The 21,993-nt window shown below is 51.3% G+C and overlaps 1 protein-coding gene across 2 annotated transcripts in view; it reads left to right on the top strand.

Annotated features, from left to right (window-relative positions):
- Positions 1 to 21,993, top strand: part of ERGIC1 (endoplasmic reticulum-golgi intermediate compartment 1) — a 113,671-nt gene that overhangs the window by 75,650 nt on the left and 16,028 nt on the right. For both annotated transcript variants that reach the window (XM_040262744.1, XM_040262745.1), the window contains exons 6-7: positions 12,607 to 12,711; positions 17,768 to 17,828. In XM_040262744.1, coding sequence (XP_040118678.1) covers positions 12,607 to 12,711; positions 17,768 to 17,828 — 166 coding nt within the window. The remainder of the gene's footprint in view (positions 1 to 12,606; positions 12,712 to 17,767; positions 17,829 to 21,993) is intronic.

Genomic DNA, 21,993 nt, shown 5'->3' with positions numbered 1-21,993 from the left:
GTTTCAGGCTCCCTGAGGTTTGGAGCCCCAGCTGGCCGGTTGAGGAAGGAGCTACTCTTCTCCCCAGCGTGGAAGGAGTGGGTGGTGAGAAGATGGTGGGATTGGCAACCCTGAACCCGAGTGTGCCTCCTTACCCTACCCTCTCTTGGCCAAGCAAAGGTCTCCAGGTCACTCGAGCCATCTTAACCTCAGTTTTTAAATCTCTGGGCTGAGGGTGTGATGATAATAATAATATGACCCTATTCACTCCACAAAGTCTTTGTGATGATTAAATGAGCTGTTACACATTCATTTGTTCAGAACGCTTTCATGGAGCACCTGCTGTGTTCTGGGGTGGGCTGTCGGCTCTGGGCAGTGCCTGGACTAGGTGGGCAGTGTTCCTGCACTGGTGGGGCTTCCGTTCTAGTGGAGGAGGGCAGACAGTGTGCAAACTAAAAAGCATTTCATTGGGTGGTAAGGGCTGTGATGAGGAGTAAAGCAGGGGAGGAGTGAGAGTGGATTGGTTTGAAAATACCTAGTCAGCTCCAAAGGGCCATTCAGGTATCGATGTTGTTCTGTCGCTAAAACCAGGAACTTCAGATCCTAAGTTAAAGGTGTCAGCACGGTGCATTTGGGAAAGCCGGCGAACCCTGGAGGCAGCCAGCACTATCCTGGGCTTTTTATGTGTTGTTGCAATGGAGCAACAACTATGAGGTGGCAGCTTTTTACACATGAGGAAACAGACCCATAGAGGTTAACTATTACAGCCAAGGTTGCATAGGTGTCTCCATGTCCCCCATCTCTCCTTCCCAGTCCCAGACAGACTGAGCCACTGGCTTTTTTTTTTTCCCTCTGTGCTGTGTCTTTGTAGTGGCACACGCTCTTCTCTGGTTGTGTAGGCTCTCTAGTTGCACGGGCCTGCAGAGGCTCCAGAGTGTGACGGCTCAGTAGTTACAGTGCACTGGTTTAGCTGCCCCGAAGCACGTGGGATCTTAGTTTCCCGACCAGGGATCAAACCCAAGTCCCCTGCATTGGAAAGTGGGTCTTAACCATTGGACCACCAGGGAAGTTGTTGAGCCACTGGTTTCTGCCTGCCCTCCTGCAGCCTCTGCTCAGATGCCCTTCTTCCTGCCATCTCAATTAGAGGTTGCAAACTCACTGACCACACCCAGCCCCAAAACAAGTTACATTTGCCCTGTAACAGCGTTCGGATCCGTCAGAACCAATATCAAAGACTGGGTGTCCAGATCTCTGGCTTTTATTTTTTTAATAAAGTTTTTATTATTAAAAAATTTCAAATACAGAAAAGGGGAAGGAAGACGACAGCCCCCACACACATTCCCACCATCCTGCTTTAAGAACTGTCAACATCTGGTCAGTCTTGTTTTGTCCATACCTCCTCCACTCTCCAGCTCACTCACTCTAGATTATTTAATATAGACATTCATTATATCATTATGTCTGTAAATAATTCAGTGTTTATGTAAATACTTCAGTGTGACCAAAGCTAAGTATTCTTTTTAGCATAGTCCCAATGCCATCATTACGCCTAAAAAATAATCTCTTATTATCATCAAACATCCACTTGGTGTCCAAATTCCTCCAATTGTCTAAAAAAATGTATTTTTCTGTGATATGTTCAAAACAATAATGACAAGGTTCACACATTGCCTTGTGTTTGGTTTGGTTAATGTTTCTTAAATCTTTCTTTTTTTAAAAAAAAAATGTATTTTTACTTTATTTTACTTTTCAATACTGTATTGGTTTTGCCATACTTTGACATGAATCCACCACGGGTGTATACAAGCTCCCAGTCCTGAATCCCCCTCCCACCTCCCACCCCATATCATCTCTCTGGATCATCCCCCTGCACCAGCCCCAAGCATCCTGTATCCTGTATCGAACATAGACTGGCGCTTCATTTCTTACATGATAATATACATGTTTCAAAGCCATTCTCCCAAATCATCCCACCCTCTCCCTCTCCCTCAGAGTCCAAAAGTCCGTTCTATACATTTGTGTCTCTTTTGCTGTCTTGCATAAAGGGTCATCATTACCATCTTTCTAAATTCCATATATATGTGTCAGTATACTGTATTGGTGTTTTTCTTTCTGGCTTACTTCACTCTGTATAATCGGCTCCAGTTTCATCCATCTCATTAGAACTGATTCAAATGTATTCTTTTTAATGGCTGAGTAATAATGTTTCTTAAATCTTTCTAATCTATACTCTCTGTATATATGTATGTCTTTATATTTATCTTTTTTCCAGCTTTATTGAGGTATAATTAAATTTAAATTGTATACATTTAAGTGTATATATTTAAAGTGTATAAATTTAAAACAACATGATGTTTTCATTTAGTCCAGTTGTTTTTAAACATGGCTGCTCATTAGAAATGCTTCTGGAGCTTTGGAGAAGAATAGCAGTATCTGGGCATTTGTGTTTTTCAAAAAATTTCAAAGTAATCCTGTTATGCATCTGGATTTTAAAAAGTAGACTCAGGTTTTTCTATTAAATGGTAGTTTTAATGATATAGAATTCTATTATTTTCTGTTGACCAATCATGATACAGATGGTATTAAGTGAATGATAGTTACATAATCACAATAGTAAAAGATGTTTATCGGTTTTCACAATCAATACCCAGACAAAAAACAAAAGATAATTGCGATTGCAAGCCATAACGGGAACATGATTAACCTAACAATATAAAATAATTCCTTTACAATTGGGAGGTTTAATAGAGAGGAGTGGCAAGTGGCAGTGCGTACAGGAACATGTTCTCATCCACTCAGCCAGTCTATGATTTTGGTTGGTACACTAAATCCACTTACAATTACGGTAATTATCGATACGTGTGATTCTATTATCATTTTCTTAATTGTTCTGGGTTTATTTTGTGTAGGTCTTTTTCCTCTCTTGTGTTTCTTGCCTAGAGAAGTTCCTTTAGTATTTGTTGTAAAGCTGTTTTTTTGGTGCTGAATTCTCTTAACTTTTGCTTGACTGTAAAGTTTTTGATTTCTCATCAAATCCGAACGAGAGTCTTGTTGGGTGGAGTATTCGTGGCTGTAGGTTCTTCCCTTTCATCATTTTAAATATGCCATGCCATTCCCTTCTGGCTTGCTGGGTTTCTGTTGAGAAATCAACTGCTGATGGGAGTCCCCTTGTGTGTTCTTTGTCGCTTTTTGCTTGTTGCTTTAATGTTTTGTCTCTGTCTCTGATTGTCATCATGTTTGATTACCGTGTGTCCCTGTGTGTCCCCCCTCGGTTTGTCCTGCCCGGAACTCTCTGCTTCCTGGACTTGGTTTGCTCTTTGCTTTCCCGTCTTAGGGAAGTTTTCAGCTGTTATTTCTTCATATGTTTTCTCAGGTCCTTTATGTTTCTTCTCCTTCCAGGATTCCTATAATGCAAAAGTTGGTGCGTTTAATGTTGTTCCAGAGGTCTCCTTGGCTGTCCTCATTTTTTTTTTTTTCATTCTTTTTTATATATTCTGTTCTGTGGCAGTGATTTCCACCATTCTGTTCTCCAGGTCACTTATCCGTCTTGTGCCTTTATTGATTCCTTCCAGTATGTTGTTCATCTCTGTTTGTTTGTTCTTTAGTTCTTCTAGGTCTGGTAAATACTTGTTGCATCTTCTTAATCTTTGCCTCTATTCTTTTTTTCAAGATCCTGGATGACCTTCACTATCATTATTCTGAATTCTTTTTCTGGAAGGTTGCATATCTTTACTTCATTTGGTGGTTTTTCTGGGGTTTTATCTTATCCCTTCATTTGGTACAAAACTCTTTGCTTTTATATCCTGGTTTACTTTCTGTCATGTGGTTTTGTTTCTAGCCTCTGCAGGATTGTGGTGGTTCTTGCTTCTTCTGTCTGCCCTCTGGTAGATGAGGCTAACAGGCTTGTATAAGCTTTTTTTTTTTTTTTTTTCTGTCTATATATTTTATTTATTTTTTTACTCTTTTTAATATAAATTTATTTATTTTAATTGGAGGTTAATTACTTTACAATATTGTATTGGTTTTGCCATACATCAACATGAATACACAATGGAGTATTACTCATCCATTAAAAAGAATCCATTTGAATCAGTTCTAATGAGGTGGATGAAACTGGAGCCTATTATACAGAGTGAAGTAAGCCAGAAAGAAAAACACCAATACAGTATACTAACGCATATATACGGAATTTAGAAAGATGGTAACGATAACCTTGTATAAGCTTTTTGATGGGAGGAACTGGTGGTGAGAAAAACTGGGCCTTGCTCTGGTGAGCAGGGCCATGCTCAGTAAAACTTTAATTCAGTTGTCTGCTGACGGGTGGGTTGCTCTCCCTTCCTGGTGGTTGGCTGGCACAGGCTCTATGGTAGGGTTAATGGCGACCCCCAAGAGGATCTAGGCCAAGTGACCCCTTCCAGGACTGCTGCTGCCTGTGCCCTCGTGCCCTCGTCCCCTCGGCGAGCCATTGCCAAAGCACATCTCCACAGGAGACCCTCCAAAATTAGGGGGTAGGTCTGGTTCAATCTCCTGTGAGGTCACTGCTCCTTTACCCTGGGTCTTGACACACAGAAGATTTTGTTTGCTCTCTAAGGCTGGAGTCTCTGTTTTCCCCAGTCCTGTGGAAATCCTGTAATCAAAACCCACTAGCCTTCAGAGTCAAACTCCGTGGGGATTCCCAGTCCCCTTGCAGATTCCCAGATTGGGAAGTCTGACATGAGGCTCAGAACCTTCACAACAGTGTAAGAACTTCTTTGGTACTATTGCTCTCCAGATTCTGAGTCGCCTACCCGTTTGGTTTCATTGTGATTGCACCTCCCATCTTGTTGCGACTGCTTCTTTGTCTTTGGACATGGGGTACCTATTTTGGGTGGGTTCTAGCACCCTGTTGTCGATGGTTGTTCAGATTTCTGGCTTTCAAAAGTCACACTGAGCCTGAGTCTCATTGGAAACAACAACCTGGAGCTAAAGCCCCCCCTTGGTGTGCCCCCCTTGGCATGCCCCCTTAGCGTGCCCCCTTGGTGTGCCTGCCTTAATGTGACCCCCTTGGCGTGCCCCTCTTCGTGTGCCCGCCTTAGTGTGCCCCTCTTAGTGTGCCCCCCTTCGTGTGCCCTCCTTGGTGTGCCCCCCTTCGTGTGCCCGCCTTAGTGTACCCCCCTTGGCGTGCCCTCCTTGGCGTGTCCTCCTTGCTGCAGTCCCGGCTGGATGACTGGGAGGCTCAGCCCAGATGCTGGGGATGATTGGACCTGTCTCTTTCTCCCATGTGGTCTCTCCATGTGGATTTCTTGCATCACAGTTCAGGTTTCCTTAAATGCTAAAGCAGAGACTATCACTTCTGCCACATTTTGTGGGTTAATGGGAGTTAGCTGCCAGCCCAGGTTCTACAGTGGAAATACCGAGGGACTGGGAGAAATACTCAAGAGTGTGGGTGCTGGGAGGTGTGGCTCAGGAGTCCCTTTGTTGATCAGCTACCACACAGGGTCTTGGCTGTGCCCTGTGACTTGGATTTATGGTGCATGTGATGGGGCCCATTTGAAGGTTTTAAGTAGGAAAGCAGTGCAGTTGATTCATGCTTTAGAATTGCACTATCCAGTTCAGTAGCCTACAGCTCCATTTAAGTTAACTTTTTTTAAATTGAGTAAAATCCAGTCCCCTAGTCTCACTTGCCACATTGCAAGCCACATGTGGCTAGTGGCTACCATATTAGTGCAGATATGAAACATTTCCATCATCAGGGAATGTTCTCCTGGACAGTGGATCTTTAGAAAGATCACTTGGGCATCTACACAGAGGTAGACTGGAGAGGGCCAAGAGCAGAGGTTACAGGCGATGCTTGTGGCAGTGGTATTGGAGAGAAGGGTCCAGACCAGGGGGGTGGCATCAACAAGACTTACTGATCAATTGGTTGTGGGTGGCAAGGGCGAGAGTGGAATCAAAGAAACCTCCTGGGCTTTTGTCTCGACAGCCAGGTGATCCCGTTTTCTATATATGGAAGCATGGAAAAGCACGGACTCTGTGGGAATGGGGGCTGGGACTCAGTCCGTCAATTCTGGACACATGTCCTTTAGGATTCTCACTGGAGATGTTAAATTGGAAGTTGAGGGGGTGCTTCTGGAGCTCGTTGGAGAGCTCTGGGCGGGGTGGGAGTCATCTGTAAACAGGTGATGGCTGTCGTAGGTCTATGTCAGCACCCCTCAAAGTGGGGTCCCCAAGTTCCAACAGCATGGATGGACCCAGATGGTTATCATACCAAGTGAGGTGAGTCAGAAAGAGAAAGACAGACACTGTATGATACCCATTATATGCAGAACCTAAAATATGACCCAAACTTATCTACAAAACAGAAGCAGACTCACAGACATAAAACAGACTTGTGCTTGCCGGGGAGGAGGGGTGGACTGGGAGTTTAGGGTTAGCAGTGAAAACTATTACAGATAGAATGGATAAACAGCAAGGTCCTACTGGGTAGCACAGAACTATATCCAGCATCCTGTGATTAAACCATAATGGAAGAGGATATGAAAAAGAATGTGTATATGTCTAACTGAGTCACTTTGCGATGCAGCAGAAATTAATACAACGTTGTTAATCAACTGTATGTCAATAAATAAAGTGGGCCCCCCAGCAAGAGCAGTAGCATCACCCAGAACTTGTCAGGAATGCAGATTCTCAGGCCCCACATCAGACCTATGGAATCTGTGTTGTAACAAGCCCTCCAGGGAGTCCCGATGCCACTCATGTTTGAGAATCGTTGGTCTAAGCTAGATTACCTAGGGAGAGGTATAGAGTGTTCTAAACCTGGGGTCCACAGATGCCCCAGGAATGCAGATCAAATTCAAGGAGTCTGTGAACTGGATGGAAGAAAAAGAATGACATGTTTAGTTTCATAAGTGCTAAACTCCGATTCGACACTCTATTCTACGCTGAATGTAGGCAATAAGCTATAGTAGTGTTAGCAGCACCTGTGACCTTGTCACCAATAGAAATTACAATGTATATATCACATTTAAATTGTCACAGATCATTTTGAGATGCTGTTTACACTCATCACAGTTTTGACATTACAGTCATTAGTTGGCCTGTGACCAGGTCTCATTATTTGCTGCATTAATAAAGAGGCATGCGCAAATGTTTGATCTATTTTGTTACTGTTTAAAATATTATTTCTTTATGATTCTATATGTTTTATGCATTTGAAACACTTGAAGCAATTAAAATGTAGGTGTTGGCAGACTGACAAAGGGTCCATGGTACCAAAAATATAAGAACCTAAGACCTTGATAAGGGTGCAGTTTGAGGGCTGACTTCTGGTGCCCACCAGCGCTTAGAAGTGGGCAGGAAAGGCAGAAGGAGCAGCCAGATAGGTAGGAGGAAACCAGGGCTGAGTGGGCCCTGGAGTCTGGAAGAGAACATAATCAAAGAGGAGGGCTGGTGCTCTAAGGACAGGGTGGACCACTGACTCACATGCTGCAGGGAAAGGCCCCCGCGTGACAGAGAACAGGTCCACTGCACAGCAGAGTTCTCGGGATGCTGGCCACAGTGGAGGATGGGCCTCGGAGATGAGGGAAGGCCAGTGTGCACACAGCCAGGGACGTGGGTGCATGAGTGGTGGGCCAGGCTCTCACTCTGCCTCCAGTACCCTCGCTCTGCCCCCCTCTCTGCCTGGAGAGCTGCTGCTCCCTCACAGGTCTTGACACGGGTCCCTCGGGGCACCCTCTCTCTCCTTCCTCCACCATCATGGTCCGTATGTTGCTCCAGTCCTCTTCACATTCTAACTTCTTTAGACCATTGCTTCCCCTTCCCCCTGCTCATTTGTTCATGCATCCTGCTCGAGAGTGCCTGCTGTGTGCCTGGCTCCACGTTCGGCCCTGGGGTGCGGTGCCAAGAGAAGTAACCGAGGCCCCTGCTCTTGGTGGCACTTACGGTCTGTTACGGGGTGACAGGTAAACCGTCAAGCCAGTGTGTAATTTCATGAAGCGGCTGGGGAGAAAATGAAGTGAGTGTTATGGTGGAGGAGACCCACTGAGAGAAAGAAGGCCTATCCGTGGGGTAGAAAGATGGTTGAAGATGAACGAACCACACACACGCATCTCCTTCTTGTGGAGGTCTCCCTGGCGAGGGGTGTGATCACGTGGGTTAAGCAGATATGGACACTCCAGATGGTGAGCAGGAGGCGCCCGGGAGAGACAGGAGGACCACCTGGAAAACAGCCCAGCGCCACACCCTACCCAGCGTGGCAGCCATGCCAAGGCTACAGGCGGCTCCTCTCAGCAGGCTCTGATGGGTCTCCTGCTGGCTCTGGCTGAACGAGAACTTGCTCTTTGGGGTCAGACAGACCTGTGGTTGAGGATCCTAGCAATGACGTTCACTGGTTAAAAGCCTAAGCGATTTTAGCCTCTCGGAGCCTCAGTTTCCTCGTCTGTAAGATGGGGATAGTGATACTGCCCTCACAGCTTGTGAGACGTGAACAAATTAAAGTCTGTGAAGTGCATGTCACAGTGGGGACAGGAGAGGTCTTGCTGCCCTTCCCCAGCTGGCCCTATCTCCTGTCAGTGGGGTATCCGTGATCTCATCAGCTGGTACCTGCCAGCACTCCAGTGCAAGTGTGCTCACGCAGTGTGCAGGGGTGACGTCCAAGAAGCGGGTTTTCTCTGGTCAAGGAGGGCTGGGATTCTAGAACAGGGTCACACCTCTTGGCGGCCGCTTATTGGGTTCTCACCTGGCTCTACCCCACTGTTAGCTTATTTAGTCCTCGCAGCAGTGCGTAGGAAACGGGCGCAGGGTATTACATGACCTGCTAAAGGGCCAGGAGCCAGGATCTGGAGCCAGGCCACCTGGCAGCAGGCTCCCTGCTCTGTCCCCGCACCCCTGCTCACTGTGGCTTCAGGCCAGCCTCTCGGTCACAGCTCAGGCCAGCCTCCTGTGCAGGGTTAAGGCTCGTGCCTCCCTGGAGCGCCCCGTCGAGGGGTGCTTAGATAGGAAAGGCAGCTGTGATGACGGTGAGGTCCGCAGCCCCCCACCCCGCCATCTCCCAGCCGCAGGTTCACACTTGCCCCACGGCCCCCTTATCCACTCATCAGGAGGTCAGCCAGATCCCAGCGTGCGCCTGTTTCAAGCAACCCCTGGCCGCGCGGACTCCTTGCTTAATCACCCAGCCCCCCAGGAGGAGGACAGGATGGGCCAACCCAGCTCCGTCTATATGTTTTTGAACGCCCATCAGAGACATTGACGTCGGTTCCTAAGTCACAGCTCTAAAAGCGTCGTCTCTGCTTTCTTCAGCCCAGCGTGTGCTGGCATGAGTCAGCCACCTGTGATGGATTCTGTGCCGAGGGGGAGTGGGTCACTGAGTCACAGCCTCGCGGGGCAGCCGCAGGTGGCAGACGTATGGAGCCAGCCTCCTTGACTCACTTGACTCTGGCCGCGTGAGGCCCAGGTTCCAAGCCCAGTTCCGAACCCTGCCCACGGCCTTGTCCACAGGGGGCCCCATGTCACTGCCTAGAAAAACTCAGAAGGACGCACACCGGATGCTGTCAGCTTCTTACTTCTGGGGGCAGCAGGCAATGGGACTTTAGTTCTAATTTTATCACGTGACATTTTTCACAGTGAAAAATATATTTCCTGGTGGCTCAGACAGTAAAGAATCCACCTGCAATGCAGGAGACCCAGGTTCGATCCCTGGGTTGGGGAGTTCCCCTGGAGAAGGAAATGCCTGCCCACTCCAGTATTCTTGCCTGGAGAATTCCATGAACAGAGGAGCATGGCGGGCTACTGTGCATAGACTCGCAGAGAGTCAGACACGACTGAGCGACTTTCACATCTAGATATTCTTTATTTAACTAACAATAAGGTTAAATTACTTTCAGAAGGCAATAGGATTTCCACCCTGCACATATACACTTTTTCCCTCTTCCAGAAGGGTTGTTCTCTCTCGGCTCAAATGTGTTTGTGCCGTGAAGCCAACGCAGTAACACCTGCCATCAGTTTTGTATTCCTCATCTCATTTAACCCTCCCACAACCCTTTGTGGTCATTATTCCCATTTCCCTGATGGGGAAACCGAGGCACAGGGTGGTGGGTACTGAGCTTGCCCAGGGGCCTCCAGCTAGGAAGTGAGGCCAGACCAGAACCTGTGTGTGGCCCTCGGCTGCTGCCCTGCTATTGGTCCCCTGCAATGGGCAGCGCTGTCCCGCCAGGGAGATCTTGCCAAGTTGTTGTTCCTGTTCCCCCTGAGCCAGGCCCAGCAGGTTGCCTCCTCCTCCGAGCAGCCCAGGGCACACTTGACTGCAACGCACTGAGGCCAGGCCATGCTCTGTTGGCCTGGTACCTCTCCCGTCAGTCCAGAGCTCAAGTCCCAGTGGAGACAGGAACGCTGCTGCAGGAAGCCCACAGCGTTATGCTGGAGACAGGTGTGCTTATCAAATAAGCGGACTTTGATGGACTGGTGGGCTGGTGGATGCTAAGCCATAGGCCATATTCCTTCCTCCAGTGCAGCTTTTTAAGGTTTTATTGAGCTGGAATGAAATAAAGCCTGAGTTTTCAGGGTGGCGTTCGGGGCCTTTGCCAAGCAGTGCCCCCCATGGCTCTTTGTCTCTTGCCGCAGCCGCTGCCCCAGGTCTCTGGGGGTTCATCCATACCCAGCTCTTCTTGTTCCTCACACGTGCCTCCGACCCGGCAGCTTCTGACCTCCATACCTGTTCACGCCGGCCCCTCTGCCCAGATGCCCTTCCCCCGTGTTCCTGACTCAGCTTCAGAGCTTAGCACTGGGTCTCCTTTTCCCTGAGAACATGCCCAGATGAGCTGGGGCCCCTCCATCATCGCTCCCACCGTCTTTGCTTCCCTCTGGACCAGTGTGGTCAGGCAGCCGCATTTTCTGTCCTGAGTCTGTGTCACAGCAGGCCAAGGGCTCATCCAGGGCCAGGCTCGCATCTGGGTCATCTCCCTGAGCCTGGCACCTCCCGAAGGACTGGCACCTCCTGAAGGGCTGCCTCCCCATGGCATCAGCCCAGGGCTGCTGAGGTCAGTCGCCCCAGTTTTGACATGTGACAATAGCAAGTTTCTTCACTGCTCTGAGCCTCGGTTTCCTTTTCTGTAAAACAGAAGTTGTTGTTCAGTCACTCAGCCGTGTCCGACTCTTTGCAACCCCAGGGACTGCAGCATGCCAGGCTTCCCTGTCCTTCACCATCTCCCAGAGTTTGCTCAAACTCATGTCCATTGAGTCGGCGATACCATCCAACCATTTCATCCTGTCGTCCCCTTCTCCTGCCCTCAGGGTCTCCCTGCATCAGGGTTTTTTCCAATGAGTTGGTTCATTGCATCAGGTGGCCAAAGTATTGGAGCTTCAGCTTCAGCATCAGTCCTTCCAGTGAATATTCAGGAGGTACTGGGTGCCAAAGCCAAAAGTGCTATTTTAAGGATTAATGTCATTTATTTATTCTTTCATTCATTCAGTACATATTTATGAAGCACCTGCTCTGGGTCAGAGTCTGGGGAATACAGCATCAAGTCAGGCACAAACCCCACCAGTGGGTTTCCGTTCTCGTGGGGGGACACAGATGAGAACAAGTTGAGGGCAAGGTGGCATGTGATGCTGAGTGTTTCAGAACATCAGGGCCTTGGGGGTGGGTGGCGGGGGTGTCCCGGAGCAGAGGCCAGAGGGCGAGCCATGTGAAGAGGGTTCCAGAAGGGGGCGCAGCACAAAGGCCCAAGATGGTACCATAGTGGCACTGTTCCCCGGGCAGCAGGGAGGCCGGCGTGACCAGAGGGAGGAAGCAGAGCAGGACGTGAGGATGTGGCTTCACCTCGAGAACAGGTGCCTTGGAGGGTCCTGAGCAGAGGCGTGCCGGGACCAAACCCAGGTTCAAAAGGTCCCCACTGGCCACCGTTGGGGAAGGGCCCGGGGGAGTGAAGGGTGGCAGCTGGGAACCCAGCGGGGATGCTGCCACCGCGTCCAATCCAGGAAGGCGGTGGAGGCTGGAGGGGTCAGATGCTGGGCATCTCGGGGGTGGCGCTGGCAGCTTTTCCTGATGGGCGGGACGTCCGTGTGAGAGGAAGACAGGGCCAGGACGACAGCGAGGGCAGTGGTCTGAGCAGCGGTGGGGAGGGAGGCCCCAGGAAGCTCCGTGGCGGCCTCCCTGGTGCCACTCGCTGAGCAGATGGTCATCCTGCAGTACCGCTCACAGGCTGCGCTCTGCAGGGCCTCAGCACCAGAGGCGAAAGGGGGGCCCTGTGGTCTCGACTTCACGGGCCCCAGTCTGCGGTGATGCGGTAGCCGGGCTAGTGATGGTGTTTGGGGTGTGAGGACATTTCCTGAGTCTGCACGCCTACCCCCCATGTGGGGAACAGCCAGGGATTGATGATGGGCGGCTGCCTCTCTGAGCCTCGGTCCTTCACCAGGCGCCCAGCTGGGCCCTTCACATGCCTCCTCCACCCACAGCCTGGGCAGCCCCCTCCAGTGGGTACTGTTAACACACCCTTTCCACAGACGAGGAGTCTGAGGCTAAGAGAGAGCCGTGTCCCATGGCTGGAAAATGGCCAAGCTGGGATGCAAATCCAGATCCAGCCCAGGTGAGGCCCTGCACCCTGCCCGCTGGGGCTGCCAACCTGGCCCCTGAGCTCTCCATCTCTCCCCCAGGTCCCGGGTAACTTCCACGTGTCCACACACAGTGCCACAGCCCAGCCGCAGAACCCGGACATGACCCATGTCATCCACAAGCTCTCCTTTGGGGACACGCTGCAGGTGAGCGGGCCACAGCTGGTGTGGGTGCAGGTGGGCATCAGCGCCTCTTCCGTCCTGCTCGGGCACCGGGAGGGCCTCCAGAGGGGTCACGCCCTTCGGGCCTCTGCTCCACCAAACGCGCCCTCACCTTCCTTCTGAGCGTGGCTGCCCTGTCCCCGACCCTGCTCTCAGAGCCTCAGCGTGAGACTGGGGCCTGGGACTTTCACAGCAAGTCCTCGGTGCTGGTGCTCTCTCAGCTCCAGGCTGGCCTCGGGAGGGAGGAGGGGGCACCGCAGCTGACAGCGGGAGCCGGGCCCGGAGGAGCCATTTGTCCAGGGCTCCCCCAGCGGGTGTCGGCCTCGAGTCCGGGGCCCTGTCCGCCATGGTGTCAGTGCCCACGTCCATTCAGGAGGCTGAAGGAAGTGTCCTGAGAGTCCTTGTGATTTTGATGGGAAGGGCCATATCTGGCAGGCCCGGCCTGACAGTTTCCTCCCCGGGACGGGACGCTGACCGCCTGATCTCTGCCGGCCACGAGAAGGCAGCTATGCTGACGGGGAGGGCTGCTCTGCCCTGCGGGACAAGGGGGCATCGAGGATCAGAAGCGGACGTAACTGCTCCAGCCGCGGTACTGATCTAGCTACCCTAGCTCCTGCCCCCAAGTCTGGCTTGATGAGAATCCCATTTTGTGGGTGAGGTCACTGCATTGGTGCCCTCCAGGCACGGTGATGTGTGCACAGGGCCCAGGTTGTCACATGAGTGCATGCATGCACACCATTACCGCCCGTGTGCACACACGTCTGCTCACATGAACAGACATACTCATCAGACACACACTGAAAGGGCCCCGACACACATGTGCTCATACATGCACCCTGAGCGCACACACTGAACACACACCACACAGGCACACACTCAGGTCTTACACAACACACACACTGGGGTGTACAAGCGTTCTTGTAGGCAGCCCCCAAACCAGAGCAGTCATCCCTGGACACATATATATACTCACCATTCAGAGATACACACATACACCACCCAGAGATGCACACACCACCCAGAGATACACACACTGCCCAGAGATACACACACACACATACACACACCACCCAGAGATACACACACACATACACACCACCCAGAGATACACACACACATACATACACACACCACCCAGAGATACACACACACACACACCACCCAGAGATACACACACACATACACACACCACCCAGAGATACACACACACACACCACCCAGAGATACACACACACATACACACACCACCCAGAGATGCACATATACACACACATACACCACCCAGAGATACACACACACACACACACCAACCAGAGATACATACACACATACACCACCCAGAGATACACACACACATACACACCACCCAGAGATACACACATACACACACATACACACACCACCCAGAGATACACACACACACACACCTCCCAGAGATACACACACACATACACACACCACCCAGAGATACACACACACATACACACACAACCCAGAGATACACACACACATACACACCACCCAGAGATACACACACACACCACCCAGAGATACACACACACACACCCCCAGACTGGAGCGTCTTACACACCGATCCACAAGCACATGCGTGCCCCCACTGCCCGCCTCACATGCTCGTGCCACACCGGCTGAGGCCTACTGAATCCTGTGTGTGCTGAGCACCTTCCTTCACAAGCATGATCCTCTTTTACCCTCTCAGCAGCCCCAGAGATACTAGATGTTGTCCCAGAGAGGGCACAGCCTGGTGCAGAGCCCAGCTCTGAAGCCAGCTCTGCCCAGGGGCCACACCATGGGCTGCCTCCTGTGCACCCTGTCTCACTTCTTCTCCCTCCACGTTGCTCCTGCTTCTTTCCTGACATTTTTGCCCTGCCATGCATCGAGCACCGCCTTCCCAGGCTCTTTGGAAGCGCCAGAGGTTTTCCTCTTGGAGGTGAGGCTTTGGAACAGTGCGGGTGAGGTCTCTCTGGAGCAGACTCGCTGTCCACACACTCTGGGAAGCACAGCTTATCTTAGGACTGTGGACCCTGCCTGAAGGCGAGTTCACATAGGCTTCACACCCACAGCCTCCCATCTTTCTGTTCAAGGGACTGCTCTGCGCTGGTTCCCCCGCCTGCCTTTCAGGGTTCGGATCCTGGCTTCACCACTTACAAGCTGTGTGACCATGGACAAATTATTTATTCTTGCTAAGCGTCAGTGATCTCACTGTAAAATGGGAATAGTAATGGTACCTTCCTCATAGAATTGTAGTGAAGATAAATTCATGCAGGTGAAGCTTTGAACCGCTGCCTGGCTCAGAGTGAAATGAGCTGTGGCCTCACTCTACACCAGGCCCTGCAGGGTGAAATGCTGTCGGTGGGCAGGGACTCCCATGGCCGTGGGGGAGACAGATGTGGGGTGCTCACCATCCAGCGGGACAGGAGCTGACCAACCGCAGGCAGGTGGAGGGCCCAGGGCCCTCCATCTGTGGGCGCTGGGCAGCATCCCAGCTGCCTGTGTGACCCACCAGGTCAGCAGATCCTTCACACAGCGGGGGAGGTGGGCACTGTGAGCCCTGGTGTGCACACGGCGGTACTGAGACCAGAGTCATGGCCCAGGGTCACGCAGCTCCCTGGAGGCGCCTCCAGAGTCCAAACCCCATCTTGGCAACAGACCACACTCCCTCGTGGGCGCTGTTGGCCCCTCAGCCTGCACTGCAACCTGTGCTTTCTCACTGCGGACCAGTGTTCAGATGAAGCCTGGTTGAGCCATCACAAAAACCCCCTCAAGGATGCCGGGTAGCATTTATTTTCCCTGAGGAGGAAACAGGGTCAGAGGGGTTCAGTAACCTGCCCAGGGGCGCACAGCTTGAAAACTAGGTGTGTCTGGCCCCAGGCCTTCCTTGACTGTGCCTCAGAGAGTTATGGATTCATCAGACCCCCTCAAAACCTCTGCTCTGCTCCAAGCTTTGCCTGTGGCCCTGGGGTAACAGCAGTGGATTCTTGCCCTCAAGTGAAGAAGAGACTAAGTGTAAATAAATGGAATTACAAGAGATAAGAGGGGCACAGGATTCTGGGTAGTGGCATGGAGATGAGGGCAGTGTACTCCCCAGTTTGGAAAGTCGGGGCAGGCTTCCCTGAGGAGGTGACATCCAAGATGACATCTAAGCCAAGCACTGAAGGGTGAGAAGGATTTGGCCAAGCTCAGGACAGGGAAGTCTCATGGGCAGGGGCCATCTTGCATGTCACCCCTCTCCTAGAGCACCCTATGGCACATCCAGTCAGTCATTTTCATATAAAAGACCCTCAAGATCAGTTTCAGAAAGAAAAAAAAAAAGTGGACCAGCAAGTGTCCATGACATCAGAACGGTGTTCTGTGTATGAGATGCCGGAGGCTCGTCAGCGTCAGTGCAGAGGGCTCAAAAGTGTCACCTGGAGCGGGGAGCAGGGAGCTGGGTTTTAGGTAGAGCGAGAGACCCACATTAGATTTAGGAAGGTGGGGTCTGACGCAGGCAGGTGGCTGTCATAGGAAGAGCACCCACCTGCCTTGTGGAAGGTGAGGCGAGGCTGCAGGTTGGGAGATGAGGAAAGGGCTGCAGCCAAGCCCAGGGGACAGGAGGAGGGAGGGGAGGGGCGAGGAGAGGCAGGGGCCGTCTTGCATTGCCGTCTGCTGCTGCAGGACACAAGGGCAGTAATATACTTGCTTCTTATGGTGGAAATAGGATTTTTTTTAAATGTAAAATACTTAGCTGAGGATTTATCTACCCATTCATCATCCATCATCCATTCAACAAATATTAATTGAGCCCCTACTATGTGCTGGGTGTTCCACACATTGGTGAGGATGAGCCTGGTCCCTGCCTGTATGGAGTGTTGAATAGTCTAGAGAGGAGGACAGAAATTAATCAAATAATCATACAAATGAATGTCAGATACAACCCTGACACGCGATGGTGTAAGGGAACATTCTAGCACTCTGGCCTCCACAGCCACTGTCCTGGGGTTAGAACCCATGTCGTTAGTTGGTCTCCAGGCACAAGGGACATGCTTTCCCTTGGCCTTGTTGAGAGTGTGCGGTTCTGTTCAGTGCTTGATAGACATCAGTGGCCTGAGGCTGGGACCGGGGGCCGGGTCACCCACTGCCCCTGAGTGGCCCTTCCGTAGGAGCCTGTCCCCTCTGCCCTCTATGACCTCTTCCCTCCCCACCCCTCATCCCACTCCTCTCTAGGGCAAGCAAGCTCTGGTTCTCAGTCTCCACGCTTGCGTGTTTGCATGCGCTGCCTGCCTGGTTAACTTCCCACTTTCCTACAAAGCCTGCTGTGACTTCCCCCAGGAAGCCCTCCAGGAGGCCTACCCCACCCACCCCTGTTAAGCATGTCCTTGACGACAGATTCCACGTACTGGGCAGGCTTTGTCCTGCTTTCAGTTTTCCTGGAGGCTGACCTGGTTTCCCGTTGGCCTCAGAGGAGAGTAGGAGGTGCCCTTCAGCCCCTGGCTGGGGGAACACAGCCAGGCCGGCTGCCAAGAGGAGCCATGTCTTCACAACTCCTGTGTGTTTCCCACCACAGACAGGGAGCCCGCAGCCCTGGGCCCTCTCTCAGAGGGAGGTGGGGTCTCAGGAGGAGTGTGCTGGGACCCACCTCTGCCTTTGCCTGAGTTTCCCGTCTGCCTCCATGCTTGAGCTCTGGCTTGACCCTGAGCTGGACTCAGCCACTTCTCAGCTGCAGGACACTGGACAGAGTTCAGCGCTTCTCCAAACCTTAGTTTGCTCCTGTAATGAGCCCGTGGTCCATCCTTAAAGGCATTAAATGAGACGACCCTCAGGACCCAGGACTGCGAGTGTCTCGCAGCGAGGGCTTGGAAGCAAGCTCGTGCCTCCTCTGTGCCTCGTGCCCCAGGACTTTCCGAGACAGACCGTGCTGGGTGCCCGTTTTACACGCGGGCAAGGTCTCTAGACCAGCTGGCATCTGGCCGCTGCCCCTCCCCAGGCCCGAGCCTAGAGGTGGTGGCATCCTGGGGTCAGTCCTCACTGTGCTTCTCCGCAGGTCCACAACGTCCACGGCGCTTTCAACGCTCTCGGGGGAGCAGACAGACTCACCTCCAACCGTATGTACCGCGCTCCTGCCCCGGGAACAGCTTTCCGCCCGAGCTCCCCAGGGCAGCGGGGAAGGAAGGGGGACGGAGGGAGCATTGGCCAAGCCCTCGGTGTGAGCCACGCTGCTCATGCTTCATTCCCCCGGTCGGCCTGTGAGGACGTGGAATTACCCATCTTACTGAGAAGGGAGGAGAGTGACTTGTCGGGGCTGATGGGGGGCGGCAGGGGAGGGCTTGGCAGCCGAGACACACCATCAGCGCTCTGTGAACGCCTGGCTGCCATTGTTACTGTTGCCATTTCATAATACATTGTTGACACATAATTATTGTTGGTTGAGATAATCGTCAGAGATCTCCCAGGGAGTGCTGACACAGCCAGAGTTCCTCCCGGCTCCAGGCGGCACCGTGAGAACGCAGCTTTGGGGCGCTCAGCCTGGCCTCCTGGGCAGCCGCCCACCCCACCCCTCCTCCCGCTCCGGCCGCTCCCAGAGCCCCCTCCCTCCCAGGCTCCCTGGCACCTTGGCGCAGATTAAAGAGCGTGCCATGTTTTTGCACACCAACAGACGAGCACACACACACACACCTACACATGTGTGTGCACACCCATGGGGTCTTGCCCAGAATGGGCCTGGAAGGCCTGTCTGCTTATGTGGGTCTACCCACTGGGCCCTACGAGACACGTTACCGGGACTGTTCTCATCTCTTCCCCTGAGCACAGCTTTTCACCCGTATGTCTTTAATCATTTCTTGAGGTACATTTACAGGCAGACCTCAGAGATACTATAAGTTTGGTTCCCAGTTAACCCAGTGAACTGAAGACGCAATAGAGCAGGCCACATGAATTTTTTGGTTTACCAGTGCATAGAAAAGTTACATTTAAAAAAAAAAAGGAAAGTCACATTTACCGTACACTGCAGTCTGTTAAGTGTGCAATAGCATCGTGTCTTCAAAAATAATGTAAATACCTTAGTTTAAAAATATTGCCAACAAGTGTATCACCTGATAACACAGGGTTGCCCCAAACCTTCAGATTTGTTAAAAAAAAAAAAAAAAAGCACTATTTTTGAAGCACAATAAAGCAGAGCAATAAAATGAGGTGTGCCTGTACTCGCTGCCAAACCAAGCATGGAACTGGGATAATCCAAGCAAAAGAGAACTTCCCTCCATGACCCGCCCAACAAATCAAGCTTCTCATTTCTCCATGTCACTGGGCCTCCTTGTCCATGAGCAGAAGTCATTTTTTCCCAGCATGGATCACAGTTTACTTTCTGGTGTTTGCACCGGCATTGTACTGTAACCACAGTCAGTGTAGTTTTCCCACTGGTCATGGACACGGTTGGCCATCTAGCAGCTCCACGGTGGTCTATCTTGGACTGTCTTTTTATGGAAAACGTCTATTGTTTCTACCACAGTAATGCCCCTGATATTTACGGGATTTGCTTTATGGGATTTGCTTTATGAGATTTGCATTGCTTCCCGACTGGGTCCATGCCCACTCGTGCCACCTCCAGCAGCGTGTCAGTATATACCTGTACTTTCTGGGTTTCATGCCGATGTCTGGTTCTAATAGAGAGGGATGATTCTTCATATGGTGGGGTCGTCATTGTGGTTCTGCATGGAGGCAGCCCCTAAAGGGCCTGTCTGCCCCCACTTGCAGTTAGCCTGGACCCCTCAGCCACCTGATTTTGGAGGAAGATCAGGCTAGGAAAGGTATGCGAGCCCATGGAGGGTGTGGGCAGGAAGCCTCTCCTCCTCCTGGGCTGCTGATGAAAGCAGGGGCGGGACCCCCGGGGTCCATCAGGCTCTCGTTTCCTCATTTCCCAAGCCCGGGCCCCAGCCACCCACCAGGTGTTACTCTGCTCCCACGTCGCCGTGGGGGCTGCTTGTTATTGTTCAGGTCTCAGCTCGAATGCCACCGCCTCAGAGAGAGCCTCTCTGACCACCTGTGTACAGGAATCACCACGCCTGGCAGCACACGGCTCTCTGTCCTGAGCGCAGACCACTGTGTGGAAGATGCTGGAGAGGGGCTCTGTTGATGATCTAGGTGTGATGATGATGGCATTGTGGTGGCTTTCTTTGAAAGTGTCTCTGTCTTTTAGAGTGACATCATGCAAGTATATGTGGAGGAACTGATGTGAGGTCTGGGATTTGTTTCCAAATAAAATGGGGGCAGAGGAGCAGTGGGATAGAGATGACGCAGAATTGGACATGTGCTGTTCATGGCTGCAGCTGGGAGACGGGCGGGTACCTGGAGGTTCCTCCTCTGCTTCCCTGTGATTTATGGCTGGATTTTTACCAAGATGTTTAGGGGGAGGGAGGAGGCCAACAGGGCATGGGGTGTGCCTGGTTCAGGTTGGAGCTGGCAGTCCCGAGGAGGGGTCCTCTGACCCCTTCAGGAGCCCATGCGGGTGTGATCAGGTGCAGGGTCTCCAGTGGACATTTGGCAAATTATACCAAAGACCTTAAAACTGGTCACTGCCATTGGTCATCAGTTCTACTCATAGGAGAGTAAGCTAAGGAAACGAGAGTATGCAAGGATTTAGGAAAATAATGGTTGTTAGATCATTGTTTATAAGAGTGAAAATGAGCCACAACGTTGGTGCCTGGCCCCAGGGGCCTGGTCAAGCACATCGTACGTGGTCTTCCCTGGGAGATGCGTGCAGCCGTGACGGTGATGTGTCAGAACCTCACTGGTGTTCGGGCAGCAAGAGGTCCTTGAGCTCCTTCTACGTGGCAAGCACTGCTCGAGGGGATATGGCGATGGATAAAACCAAGGCGGTAGACCTTATGCTGTGTCCTAGGCTTGTCACGACGTCAGCGGTGTTCAGTTCTCAGGAGAAGGTTCTGTATGATCCGATTCTGTATTTATGTTTAGGGAAACATAAATATATGTATAAATAGACGTCTGGCAGTTTGTATGTGAGAGTACGAATGTATGATTTTCTGAGCAGGCTGGCTTTGTGGGTGATTTTTTTTTTTTTCTTTACGATCATCTGTGTTTTGTACAGGCTGAACAGAACTATTACAGCTGTGATTTTCGTAGGGCATTTTTATTCTCACCCCTTCAGATGTTTTTCAGGGGCGATGGGGATTTGGAGCACGGCGTTTCAGGTGTGGTGCTGGAGCTCCTGGTTTAAAATGCAAAGCCTGAGCCCCACCCCAGCCTCAGTGCACAGAACCTTCAGGGGTGAGGCCCAGGTGTCTGCCTGTTAAATTCTGGGCAGCCCTAGTGCTCCGGACAAACCAGCGGGGTTGAGCAGAGGGATGTTGGGGTCTTTATGGGCTTAGCCTGAGACCACAGAGCTTTTCCCAGAGTTTTAGAGGAGTCAGGTCTCCAGACAGTTCAAGAAGCACTGCCGTTTCCTTACTAAGATGTCATATTGGCAAGGAGAGGCTGTGAGTACCATCCACATCCTCTACCCATTTATGGAAGATGAGCCCGAGGGCTTTGGAGTGACGTAGCCAGGAGACCAGGATTAGAGCCCACAAACCTAAATCTCTGTATTTGTTTCACCTGCATGGGCCCTGACCCGAGATTCTAGAAGGCAGCAGTAGCGGGGTCTTTGAGCTTCTCCTCACATCCCAGAAGGCCCAAGGGAATGTCATTTTTCCCGGATGGTATTTAGCGGCTTTGGGCCAGCATTCTCTCAGCCTAGTGTTTGATTCCGGTTACCTCACGCTTATCAGAAGCTGATTCATCTCTTCTCCCATTCATGAGTCTGACCAGTCAGCTTTCCATCCGTTCATTCATTCAGTAGGCGTTTGCCAGTGTCTAGCTCGTAACAGGCCTTGCGCAGGGTTCTAGAGACACCGAGATGAGCAAGGCTTAGCCCTCCACGGCCTCGCTCATCCAGCGGGGATGGCGTGAGAGTCTCTGTGAAACAGGACACAGGGCCAGATGGAGGAAGAACTCATCTCTCATTAATTGAAAATGGAGAAAGAAATTAATCAGTAATCTGTAAATGCGGTTCTGGTGGGTGGCTTTTTCTTTTTTAAAACCTTGAACCATTTTGTTTCAAAAGTAACAAGTGTTCAAACCAGACAAGAATGTGTACAGTGAAGTGTGATTTTTATCCAATCCTGCCTCCCCTGCCCCAAGGGTAAAACTGCTTGTGGTTTCTTAGGTATCTTCTCAGAAAATTCTTCTATGTATTCACGCATGTAGAGGAGTGAGTCT

This window comes from Oryx dammah, unplaced genomic scaffold, assembly GCF_014754425.2.
Source record: "Oryx dammah isolate SB20612 unplaced genomic scaffold, SCBI_Odam_1.1 HiC_scaffold_20, whole genome shotgun sequence".
Classification (NCBI taxonomy): Eukaryota; Metazoa; Chordata; class Mammalia; order Artiodactyla; family Bovidae; genus Oryx; species Oryx dammah.
This window is presented reverse-complemented; position numbering and strand designations above follow the sequence as displayed.